At 44.8% G+C, this 12,880-nt stretch overlaps 1 protein-coding gene across 3 annotated transcripts in view; it reads right to left on the reverse strand.

The window, feature by feature from the left end:
* The window catches only part of CRTC3 (CREB regulated transcription coactivator 3), a 713,757-nt gene that overhangs the window by 13,420 nt on the left and 687,457 nt on the right, over positions 1-12,880 (reverse strand). For all 3 annotated transcript variants that reach the window (XM_069222591.1, XM_069222590.1, XM_069222589.1), the window contains one exon: positions 10,887-11,091. In XM_069222591.1, coding sequence (XP_069078692.1) covers positions 10,887-11,091 — 205 coding nt within the window. The remainder of the gene's footprint in view (positions 1-10,886; positions 11,092-12,880) is intronic.

Below are 12,880 nucleotides of genomic sequence, written 5' to 3' on the forward strand. Positions count from 1 at the left end.
AACCATCTGCATCAAAAACCAGAGTTATTACTTCCCCCTCTTCTGTTATACACTCCGGTGGGGGAAGCATATCCTCTTATCTGGCAAAGAGACAAAACGTAACAAAAGACACCTGGGTTCTGAATATTGTACAAAATTGGTATTGTCTCATGTTCAACAGTGCTCCACCATCCATCCCTCCGAAACCGTCCAGGTTCCAACTCCCTCTGTTACGGTCGGAAGTCAATATCCTTTTACAAAAGCAAGCGGTGGAACCCATCCCTAACCAACAACGAAGGACAGGCATTTATTCCAGGTAGCCTCTGGTGAAAAAGAAAGACAAGAACAAATTCAGACCCATACTGGATCTCAGAACAGCCAACAAATGGATTCGTCGAGAAACGTTCTGGATGCTGTTGTTACACCAGATCTCACCCCAATTACACCAGGGAGGTTAGCTTTGCTCCATCGACCTTCAAGACATATACTTTTATATTCCAGTTGTGAAAAAGAATTGAAAGTTCTTGAGGTTCGTAGTGGGGACAGACCACTATCAGTACCAAGTACTTCCATTTGGTCTCAAGTTAGTACCCAGAACATTCTCCAAGTGCATGGCAGTGGTGGCTGCCCATCTCAGGAAACACAAAATATTTGTCTAGCCAGACCTAGATGCTTGGCTAATCAAGGCGTCTCAAGAAGCTCAGTTGCTCTACAACTGGACTTACAGTCTCCTTCAATGGTTAGGTCTTCATGTCAGCATCACAAAATCAACACCTGTTCTGGTTCAAACCTTACCTTATATAGGAGCCTCCACTGAGACAATACAGGTAAGAGTGTATCCTTTGGAGGAGAGGCGTTTATCAATCCTTCGGAAGTCTCACTCTCTCATGACAGCTTCCCTTCCTATGGCGAGAACAGTATCTTCTCTTCTCAGCTTGATGGCCTCCTGCATCTTCCTCACACTGGATGCTCACACTGAATGCTCGCCTCCACATGTAACCTCTGCACGAAAGTCTCGAGGGCCAGTGGGACCAACTAACAGGCGATTGGTAAGACTGGATTGTACTATCTCGTCGTCCCTGAAATCATGGTGCTCTCTAAAGAACCTGCTTCGAGAAATGCCTTTTCATCAGGCAGTTCTTCCTCAAGCAATAGTGACAGATGCCTCACTGCTGGGATGGAGAGCACCCATGAATCACTTTCAAATCCAGGGCAAATGGTCAGAGAGAGAGACAACATACCATATCAATCTCCTGGAGCTACGCACACTTCATATCTAGCGCTAAAGGCGTTCCATCAGTCATTTATACCCTACTCCCTACTTGTTCAGACAGACAATATGACCACCATGTACTACCTCAAGAAGCAGAGAGGGACGTGGTCCAGGCCCCTATCACACAAGGCCCAGGCAGTATGCAAATGGCTCATAGCCAGGGATCTAACTATCATCGCAACTTACCTTCCAGGTGTGCAAAATGCACAGGCAGACTCTCGCAGCAGGATTCTACAAGAAAACCATGAGCGGGTCTTACATGACTTCGAGTCCACAACATCTTTTAACTGTGGGGCACCCCAGCCATCAACCTGTTTCCCACTGCAGAAAACAATAAAAGCCAAAGCTTCGACTCAAAAGACTTTCCGCCATGGACACTGGGGAATACCCTATGCATCAGCTGGTCCGGCAGATTTCTTTACGCTTTCCTGACCATTCCCCTGATTCCATCAGTTGTCATCAAGCTGTCCCACTCAAGAGCCAAGATGATCACAATAGCTCTGTAGTGGCCATGTCAATGGTGGTTCACAAACCTTCACCGGTCCACCCATCCACATCTCAAGCTGCCATACAGACCAGACTTGCTAGCGAAGTTCGGAGGCCAGGTGGTAAACCTCAATCTCTCCTTGTTGGCGGCATGGCTCCTGTACTAGTGCAGTACGCACACTTGAATCAGCCTCAGGACTGTATGGACATCCTCAGAAAGGCTAAGCATCCTTCAACATATTCCACATTTGCCTTCAAGTGGAAGAGATTTTGGATTTGGTGTTCCTGTAAAAACGTGGACCCTACATCTTGCCAGGAAGATGTAATTCTTCCATACTTACTCCATCTGGCAAAATCTGGCTTGCAATTCTCTTCTACAAAGATTCATCTGGCAGACCTTGCTGTCTACAGACAAAATCCCTCTTTAAATTCCCTGTCATTAAGGATTTTCTAGAAGGGGTGAAGGTTTTCCTTCCTATTAGGCATCCTTTACCTCCCTGAGAGCTTACTATTGTACTTTCTCATCATATGCAGTATCCCTCTGAGCCTATCCACAAAGCCTCCTTGCAACACCTTCCTTAAAAGACAGCTTTCCCTGTAGCAATAACATCAGCATGCAGTGTTAGTGAGATCCAGGCACTTTGTTCTCATGAACCATACATAGTCTTCCACTCGAGCAAAGTGGTTATGAAAACTCACCTGAAATTTCTCCCTAAGGTTAATTAGGACATCCATGTTAACCAGACCATATCGTTACCTACATTCTTTCAGAATCTCTCTATGACAGCTGAAAGAGCTCTTCATTTCCTGGATGTGAGAAGAGATTGAATTCTGTCTTGACACAAGACATCCGCAGGTTGAACCAGTTGTTTATCAACCATGGCCCACTCTGTACAGGTCTTGCCACTTCCAAACAATCCCTCTCCCTGTGGCTAGTTTCCTTAATCCTTTTGTGCTATCAGAAAGCTAACAAGACACTTTCAGATAAACCTAAAACACAGTCCACTAGATGCAAAGTGGCTACAGTTGCTTTATTATGGAATATCCCTATACCAGATATTTGCAAAGCAGCCACCTGGAGATCTGTCCATATATTTACCGAGCATTACTGCCTGGACTCTGATGCTGGAGCGGACACTCAAGTAGGACAGGCTTCCCACAGAAGCCAATTTCTTTAAAGTGATGCCTTAGTTTACCTTCTGCCTTCTCCACAGCTCACAGTAGGGATGGGCTTGCTGCTTTATTCAGTGCTTATGACTATGAATGAAAATCCCCTATGAGATAAGGAATAGTTTTTTACCTGAAACTCCAGTTCTCTCGTAGGGGAATTTCCATTATGGTCATAAGCAACCCTCCCTCCTATATATTATCACTCATCACTTCAAAAAGAACTGAAGCAAATGCCACCTGCTCAACATGATGGAATACTGGTGGTCACTGTGTTCTTAAAGGCACAGTCTATTTTTAACCCATATAATGACAGCCTATTGGGCTACACTGCCCTGCTTTACTTCATCTCTCTACTCTTTCAAAAAAGGGTTTAAGAAAGACATTTATGCTGTTTTGCAAAAAGATAATGAAATCATAAACATTATCTCCTGGCCCTTGTTTTAAATACAGGATGAAGACTTGGGCCATAGTAGCCTGTTCCTATAGGCTGCATTATATTTTTTATCCTTAAGTGATTCTGCAGGCCTTGGCAAAGAAACATCCACACTGTGAAAAACTGCTCCGTGGTCCCTGCATATAGCTCTAGTCAGGGCAAGTCAATGACATGTCATAAATTAGTCTGTGCTTACCCACTGGTAGCTTGGCGTAGAGCAGGCAGGCCTAACTTAGGAGGCAATGTGTTAAGTACTTGTGCTACACACACACACACACACACAATAATCATACAAGGTGCACCACAGAAAAAAGCTTCACACAGGTACATAGAAAATAGAGCTCATTTATCTGGATATTTTTAAGTTCAGTACGATACAGAAATACTTAGCTTTGAAGGCCAAAGTTAGTAAGATTAATGTGAAAGAAAAGAGTAATAGGTCAAAATGATGGTGCTGGGGGCTCCTCAGCACAAGTGTCCAATGTCCATGGTCATGCGCCTACCAGGAGTGGAATGCATCTATGCAGGGGCAGAGGTGTCGGGGTCGAAGTTGACAAGGTCCAAGCAGCGAAGCTGTGCAGAAGCCGCTCAGGGAAAGTTGAAGAGGTGCGATCAGCAAAGCAGGGCCCGCTCAAAGTCGCAAAGAGAGTGGCAAAGTAGGGCAGAAGCTGCTTAGGTGAAGTCGATGCGATGCAAGCAGTAAAGCAGGCTGGAAGCCGCTTGGGTGGAGTTGTTGCAATGCGAGCGGCAAAGCAGGTTCGAAGCCAGTCAGGTGAAGTTGATGCGATGAAAGCGGCAAAGTAGGGCAGAAGCCGCTCAGGTAAAGCTGATGCAGTGAGAGCGGTGAAGCAGGGCAGAAGCCGCTCAGGTGAAAGCCAAATCGTTGCAATGCAAGTGGTGATGGAAAGCAGAACCGATCGGAGTCACTCTGGGCTTGGAGGCTGAGAGTCTTGGTTTACCAGGCAAAGATCAGCAGGCAGCAGGGAGAAACAACCAAGCACGGCAGCAGTTTTTGAGAGCAGTCAGTCATGGCAGAGTGGCACTCCTGGCACACAGCAGTCTTTACTCCAACAGCGTGACTTGAGTCTAAAAGTGTACAGTCTTGAGTGGGTCATGGGCCCAATATTTATATTAAAAAGTGCCTTTGATGTGTGGGGTGACTACAGTCAGTTCCTATGAAGTGCATAGGTACCCCTTTCAGGTTAGCCTTGGCTCCAGACTATCAGTGAGCGGTAAAAAGCCCCTTTGTGTGGACTCCAGACACTTCCCCTCTGAAGTGTAAGTGTGAGCCCTTCCCCCCTCCTTCCCAGAAAGACCGATTGGTTGGCAGATGTATGCAGATGCAGTTGAGTATCCTGTGTTCTGGATGTCTGAAGGGAATGCACAAGTGTAGCTGTCACCTAACCCAAGCCAGATATATATTGCAGATAGGCTGGTGGCACACAGGGCAGTGAGCGCAGAGAAATGCCTACTTCCCAAAAGTGGCATTTCTACAACAGTAATAATAAACCTGACCTTAACAGGCGAGAGGATTTATTATTACCATTCCAATGTAACTAAACATTATGCAGCTAATCCTCTCAGATCAGGAATCACAGCTTAAAGGTAATATAAGGAATTCCCAATGCTGGCCTATGAAAGGGGCAGTCCTCACTGTAATGAAAAACGACTTTGGGCAGTTTTTCATTACCAGGACATGAGAACTTAAAAGCATATGTCCTGCCTTTTCCTTACAAGGCACCCTGCCCTTTGGGCTACCTAGGGCCTACCTTAGGGGTGACTTATGTATGAAAAGGGGAGTTTAAGGCTTGGCAGAGGTTCTAAATGCTAAGTTGGGGTGGCACTTAGACTGCACACACAGGCTTCACAGTGGCAGGCTTGAGGTATGTTTACAGGGCTACTTACTTAAGTGGGTGGTACAATCAGTGCTGCAGCCCATTAGTAGAATTTAATTTACATGCCCTAGATATAGGGTATACCACTCTACAAGGGACTTACAGGTAAATTAAATATACCAATTATGGACACACTAGGGTTACCATGTTTTAGAGGAGAATCATATGCACTTTAGCACTGATCAGCAGTGGGAAAGTGCTCAGAGTCCTAAGGCCAACAAAAAGATACAGCAACAAAATGAGGTAAAGGCAAAAAGACTGAAGATAGACCACCTTAAGGATGCCAGGTCTACCAAGCATGCTGCGCACTCATACATGTTCCTTAAAACCTGCTTACTCATCAAAGATATCTGGGACCTACTGCACCACCGCAGCCCAGACATTCCTCACAGAAACCTGGATGAACCCAGAACAAGCCCCCTGACATCCCTACAGACATCCCCACAGGGAACAAGATGACCAGGCAGGACTGTCAGCACAAGCCTGGAGGCGGAGTCACCATCATCTTCAAGGACTCCACCACCACAGACACATCTACCAGCAACATGGAACACCTCATGTTCAAACTGCACATCACAGCTTACTTCACGCTGAGCGGAACCCTCGTCTAAAGACCACCATACACCAATTTGAAGTTATCAGAGATCACCTGGACAGACCACATACTGTCAGATTCAGCACCCCTAAGCCCTCCCCACCACAGGCCAGCCACCACCGCACCTGCCTACTAGAACTTTAAGAACATCCCAGTAAGACTGGACCAATGCTCTCTTGCCACACTGGTCTGAACACAAGAGCAGTCTGCCACAAACCATCAAAACCTTAAACATTAGGATCACCCACTGCGCTGCCACCATTGTCTCCCCACCTCCAAGCACAGCAAAAACATGAAAACCAGACTGCAAACCAGCTGATTCGCAGAGAAACTCAGGATAAAGAGCCACAGCAAGCAATTGCAGGAGCGATGGCGAATGAGCCAAGACATCAAGGAAAAGAACACTTTCAAAATACACCCTATGATGCTAACACCAACAGATCTCGAACACCTGCAGACCTCATTGGTGCCAGCACCAACAACAGCAGTAAAGACATTTCTGCCATCATGAAAGATTTCACCTCACCAGTGGCCACCTCCGACAGCATTACTACATCACAGGACCTCTGCAACAAGTTACTGTAATTGTTCTGCAGCAAAATAACCTCCGAATACAGAAATCTGACCCTCAACCGAACCCCACTGACCTAGCAACTGGTCTCCCCGTCTCGAATAAACAGAAGAACTAGACCACTTGGCACACTATCACCATGGATGAAACTGGTGCCATAATAAAGTCTATCCATACAGTGGCTCCATTGTCAGCCTCACTTCATTTTGACTGACAATTCTGAGAAATACTGATAATTTCAATGGGCATCCCCCTAGATTAACAGGAAGCAGTCTTTTTTATTTATGATTTTATTGAAGAAACCCATGATGGATTACTCTAACGTATGGCAGCAAGGGGCTACCAGGGAGGGATGTTCTAAGCCTGACCGGGTGGTCTGCAGAGCCTACAGAACGATCTTTTGCCTCCCAAACAATTCCTCTCCTGCTAAGATATGGTTGGAGTTTGGTCTCCAAAGACAGTCTCTTACTAGAAGAGGCTCATAAATCAATTGCTGGTTTAAAATGAAGAATGCCTGCTCGAACGCACAAAATTCTCTTCTGTGGGTCATCCTGGCTTGAACCTACATTAACGAGTCCTTTACACAACTTACACTTCACGACCTCTGGGCGACATTGGCCACATTCACCAGCTTTAAAAATGCAGTAATGAAAAACATTAATCATGTGTCACTGATAAAGGACAAAGAGGCATTTGCCAAAAGAACCCATGGCTGGGATGTGTTGCAGGACTACTCTGCACAGGCTTCTCTAATCTACTCAAGAAACAAATGTTGAGATATCACACGGGCATTTTACCTCCACATCTACATATACCCCTTGAGAGCACAAATCATCACTAATAAGACAGTGGCCAAGAGAAAAGCAATACTGTGGCCAACTCTCCAAACAAAGAGGTCTCCGGACCTTCAGACAGGTGGTTCTGTCTTGTTTCACACCCACAGACACTCAAACTACCGCTCTGCGAAATACCTTGTATAGGTCAAAAAGAAACTGCAGACAAAGCAAGACAGTGATCAACAAGGGCTTAAAATGAATGGATGCATTCCAGGTCACTGCAGTGGGTAACAGGGATTATTTGGACATCTCCCTTTGTTCAACAATTAGGCACAAGTGTTGCTCCCGCTTGCTGCGGCTTCAAGTGCCCTCACTAGTTTACTTATAGGCTAATTGGGTACACCAATCCTCACAGCTGTTGTCCCTTGTCATCTTGCTTACCTGAAAAGACCAGACCTAGGCAAGAGCAACTGGTTATGGTAGTAAGTTTTAAGCAGCCTAGTGAAGGGGAGGCATTTTGTAAAAAGCACCCTATACTCAGCGTTGGTTAGCTTTACATGATACCCCCATATATTGTGCAATGAACTTTCCACTTTTGAGATAAGCATTTAGGCACGGTGTCACTTTAGTTTTGAGCACAGGTTTCAAGATTACTGATTTGTTTTGTTATTTTTTTTTTAACTTATTAAGCCTACGTGCACCAACAACTAATATGCCAGACATCTGTAAGGAATTGAGTTTGTCTTCAGAAATGCTGCCAGACGGTTAGGATCGGCGGTGCCATGTATCAGGAAATGCAATGCTGCTAGTTAACGTCTGCCTGTCTGAAGACGTATTGCGCACCCTACCATGTCAAGACTATTTGTTCAAAAAGCACCATGCACTTTGAATGGAAGCTACATTTTGTAGCTTTTATTCCGCTTGGTTTGAAGCATTTTAATCAGTGTGTTAGAGATGTTAATTTAAATTTGTGTTTCTTTTTTTGCTGTTTTAAAAGTGTTGTTATTCATGTATGGTTTTAATTAACTAAGGCATGGGATAAATAAATAAACCTAAACCATGATGGATTACAATTAAATAACTTTACGTTATTTAGCCTTAGCAGACAGACCTGCCAAATTATTTGTATTCTTAAGCTTAAATCGCTCATAGGTCTTATATTGGCCTAAAATAGGGTAGCAGAAGAAAGTGAGCGCAATGTTAATAGCAACTTATTCACGGCACCGTAAAATTAATCACAAGAATGAAGTTCACTCCAAAAAAAAAAAACTTGAAGGAACAAATATGTCTGAAATAAATGTAAAAAAATAAACATCAACAAAAATAAAAACAAATACTGACACCTCCATGAAAATGGAAACCCCTTTATTTTAAAGAAAAGTCATACTACTGGTGACAAGTCACCAGGAATACATCATCTTCGAAGTTATGACTTCTCTAACATGCCCTTCAGAGGCAGGTACGCACCCAGTTATGGAATCTAAATCAGACCCTCTAACCCCAATTCTAGGAGAAATGAGGAATCCATCTTAAAAAAATGAAAAAGAGCAGAACAAACACTTTCAGGGTTGTAAGCAGGATAGGAATGTATAAAACAACAAGCGTGAACCAATACAATGGAGGAGGGGGTGCTGTACTTTTACCAAAGAGCGAGAAGTGGCCAGGGTGGCTCCTCCATGAGGGTGGAGGAGTGTCCCCCCTACCCCGCCAGCAGGGACAGCAGCAAAACCTTTACAAGGAAACGATAACAAACAGTGTGTTTTATTGTTTCCTTGTAAAGGGGCGGGCCACGGTGGTGACATGCTCTGAGGGGGAGTGCTGGGGGAGTGCTCAGCATGTGTGTTTGGCCTGCCGTCTCAGGCCGGCCAAACACACATGCGCACAGGACTCTCACCAGCCCAGCAACACGTTTGCTGAGCTGGAGAGAGCCTGCACAGGTTCCCAGTCTGCCTGGGAGCACCCTGGCTGGGTGCTCCCAGCCAATCCTGACGCTGCTTTGAGCAGCGTCAGGATTGGCCGCAGGGAAGGCTGGGAGCCTGTGCCTGCCTCCAGGCAGCAGAGGAGAGGCGTGTGGCGCAGGAGTCAAGTTAAATATATATTTTTGTATTTTTTTTACATTTTATTACCATACCCCCGCTACTCTTGCTCCCTCCACCCGCACGTGCCGCCCCGCCCCCTTCAACACCAGCAAGCCGCGACGGGAAGTGGCAATCAGAATTCGAGCACGCCGGTATTAAGGTCAATGGCCTTAAAAGCAGATCCGAAGGATCACCCTATGTCAGTTGGTCTGATGGATTCATAGGAAGGACAAGCTCAAAACCTGCGTTTTCAAAGCTTGTCTCAGTGTGCACAGTTGCTATCCACCCTGCTTTTTATACTCTGTAGCATCAGGAGACCCCTGGAGGGTGACAGTTTCCGATAGATTGATAGATAGACATTTTTCATCAATACAGAGAGAAGATCCACCTCTAAACAGGTGATAGACCAAAGAATAGTACTATATATCTAATTAGCTTACAACATAGAGAAACCAACATTCAGCTTCCATACAGCTTCACCACCACATTGAATTCAAACCCTGTCACACTGTAAGGACTTGCTTGTAATAACCATCTTCAATTCATGCTATATTTACTTTGTCACATGTAAAGTAGTGCCATAAATTATTCGCAACTTGCTGCAGCAACATGGTCTCATACAATCAAACTTCCTTCCAAAGAACAGAGTGTATGACAAGCATTCATTAACATGGATAGTACTTACAGAAACCACATAGCATGGTTACAATTGCACCATCACGGGGTCTGTAAATACAGCAGACCCAGATGTGTAAGAGAAAAGGTATGATTATCTGCATCACCGGTTAACTGCACACACAGGCTCTGCAGTGGCAGGTATGAGACATGTTTAAAGGGCTACATAAGTGGGTGGCACAATCAGTGTTGCATGCCCACTAGCAGCATTTCGTTTACAGGCCCTGGACAAATATAGTGCCCTTTACTAGGTAATTATAAGTAAATTAAATGTGCCAGCTGTGGATATACCACTGTTACCATGTTTAAGGGGCGTGAGCACATGCAGTTTAGCACTGCTTAGCAGTAGTAAAATGCCCAGAGTCCTAAGGCCAACAAAATAAAATTAGCAAAAGTGAGTAAAAGCAGGCAAAAGGTTTGGGGCAAGACCAGCCTAAAGCTGACATGTCTATTACCTTGCCATTTCTGGCAGCTGGGAAGATATGTATTTTCTTGTTGAAATGTTTTCTTGTCCCTCTCTTCGTTGAATATTCATAATTGACACACCCTAACAGAGGATGCGCCTCGCTTCTGAAGAAAACTGGTGTACTATAGTTATATAACTCACTCACAATAATATGTTACAACTTAAAATCATTAAAACAATAAATGGATGTACAGAAACAGCTCCTGAAGAGTGTGACAGCTTAAAGATACAACTATAAAGGATAAAAGTCACAATTAAGAAGCTGTAAAAACAATCCCGAAGTTAACAATCTACCTTACAACAGAGGATTCAATATATAGAATTAAAACAATACTCACTTTGAGTACCTACGTGTTTTGCTCTGCATACATGATACATTTCCATATGTTATGACTTCTGTTTGAAATTTCCATCCAGAGGAGAGATCATATCTATGAATTATATTTATTTTTCAGTTCAACATTCACAATGGTACCCAAGAACACATACCAGTTAGAATGATGTTCGGAACACTTCCTCCACAGTTGGAATACAGAAAACTTGGTCGGAGTTGAAGTGATTCCTGCAAGTTTCCTTGACTCCCGCCGAATCCCATCATAGCTATTTGAGAATACTGGAGGTTCATATTTGGATCATAGAAACTGCTATTACTTTGCAGAAAACTGTTTGGACTTCCCAGCATGTCATACTGATCCTGATGAAGAAAGAACCCAAGTTTATTTCAGCAATGACAATTTACTTAAATGATGCTAATCAAATGTTATCTTCATTATTCACTAGCTATTGCAGCAACAACAACTGTACATGAAATGTACGACAATACAAGAGGCAGAATATTAGTCAACAACTGTCAACTGAACAGATCACCCTTCCTAAGGGAAAAAATATATTTTTGATATATGCTTTGTGTAGGTTTTCACTAGTGAAAGTGATTCATAATAGAAAAATGATGCACTGATATTTCAAAATGATTTTTCATCAGATTGAAAGCAAAGTAAGTCAATAGTCCATGTTCTCTTTTGCTAATTACTATTGTAAGACAAACCACAACATTAAACATTTTCTGAAGTAGGTTCTGTTGGTTGGAATAAAACTGAGTGAAGTCTCAGTGCAAGGATCGTCCAAAAGTTAATGCAGGATGATGCTTCTCAGGGAGATAGAAGGAGGTGTTAAACAGATATTTCCCATGTAGCACACAGGGTGCACGTCTTTAACAGAGAGAAATGAAAACTAACACAACATAAATAGTAGAAGATTATATTCACTAATTATAAACCAACAAAGACAAAGCATTGCAATCCTGGTAATGATGCTGAAATAAGGGTGATCAGTAATCTTTCAGGGAGCACTTTTGCTTGCATCTGTCCTGAGGTGGTGAACAGTGATAGGAAACACAGCTTAATATTTAACTGTTCAGTCAGTCAGTCAATTTGTTGAGCGCGCTACTCACCCAGTAGGGTCTCAAGGATCTGGGGAGGGGTGCTACTGCTCAAACAGCCAGGTCTTGAGGTGCTTTCTGAAGGACAGGAGGTCCTGGGTCTTGCGAAGGTTGGTGGGGAGGGAGTTCCAGGTTTTGGCAGTGAGATGGGAGAAGGTCCTGCCGTCGGATGTGGTGCGGCGAATGCAAGGGACTGTTGCGAGGGCGAGGTCGGCGGAGCAGAGCTGGCGTTTCAGGATGTGGAAGTTAAGTCGATCATTGAGGTAGGCTGGTCCGGTATCGTGGATGGCTTTGTGAGCATGGATAAGGATTTTGAAGATGATCCTTTTGTTGATGGGGAGCCAGTCGAGGTCTCGGAGGTGGCCTGAGATGTGTGCGTGGCGAGGGAGGTTGAGGATGAGACGTGCTGAGGTGTTCTCGATGCGCTGGAGTTTTCTCTGGAGCTTGGCCGTAGCTCCCGCGTAGAGGGCGTTGCTGTAGTCCAGTCTGCTAGTGACAAGGGCGTGGGTGACTGTTCTTCTGGTTTCTACAGGAATCCACTTGAAGGTCTTGCTGAGCATACAAAGGGTGTTGAAGCATGAGGGTGATATGGCATTGACTTGCTGGGTCATGGAGAGAGAGGGGAGTTGAGAATGAAGCCAAGATTGCATGCGTGGGGGGTAGGTGTCAGGGGCGGCCCCAGGGTGGCCGGCCACCAGGAGTCGTCCCATGCTGACTTGTTGGGTCCAAAGGTGATGATTTAATTTTTTTCTGAGCCCAGCTTGGGGTGGCTTGCTGTCATCCAGTTAGCAATGGCGAGAAGTCCAGTGTGGAGGTTGTTCTTGACGGTTGTGCGGTTCCTTGTGAGGGAGAGGATGAACTGGGTGTCGTCAGCGTAGGATATGATGTTGGGTCCATGGGGTCGGACGATGATGGAGAGCGGAGCCATGTAGATATTGAAGAGGGTGGGGCTGAGTGAGGATCCCTGAGGGACTCCGCATATGGTCTTGGTGGCCTGTGACCGGAATGGGGGGAGGCGGACTCTTTGTGTTCTTTCGGAGAGGAA

Source organism: Pleurodeles waltl, chromosome 3_1, assembly GCF_031143425.1.
Source record: "Pleurodeles waltl isolate 20211129_DDA chromosome 3_1, aPleWal1.hap1.20221129, whole genome shotgun sequence".
Taxonomy (NCBI): Eukaryota; Metazoa; Chordata; class Amphibia; order Caudata; family Salamandridae; genus Pleurodeles; species Pleurodeles waltl.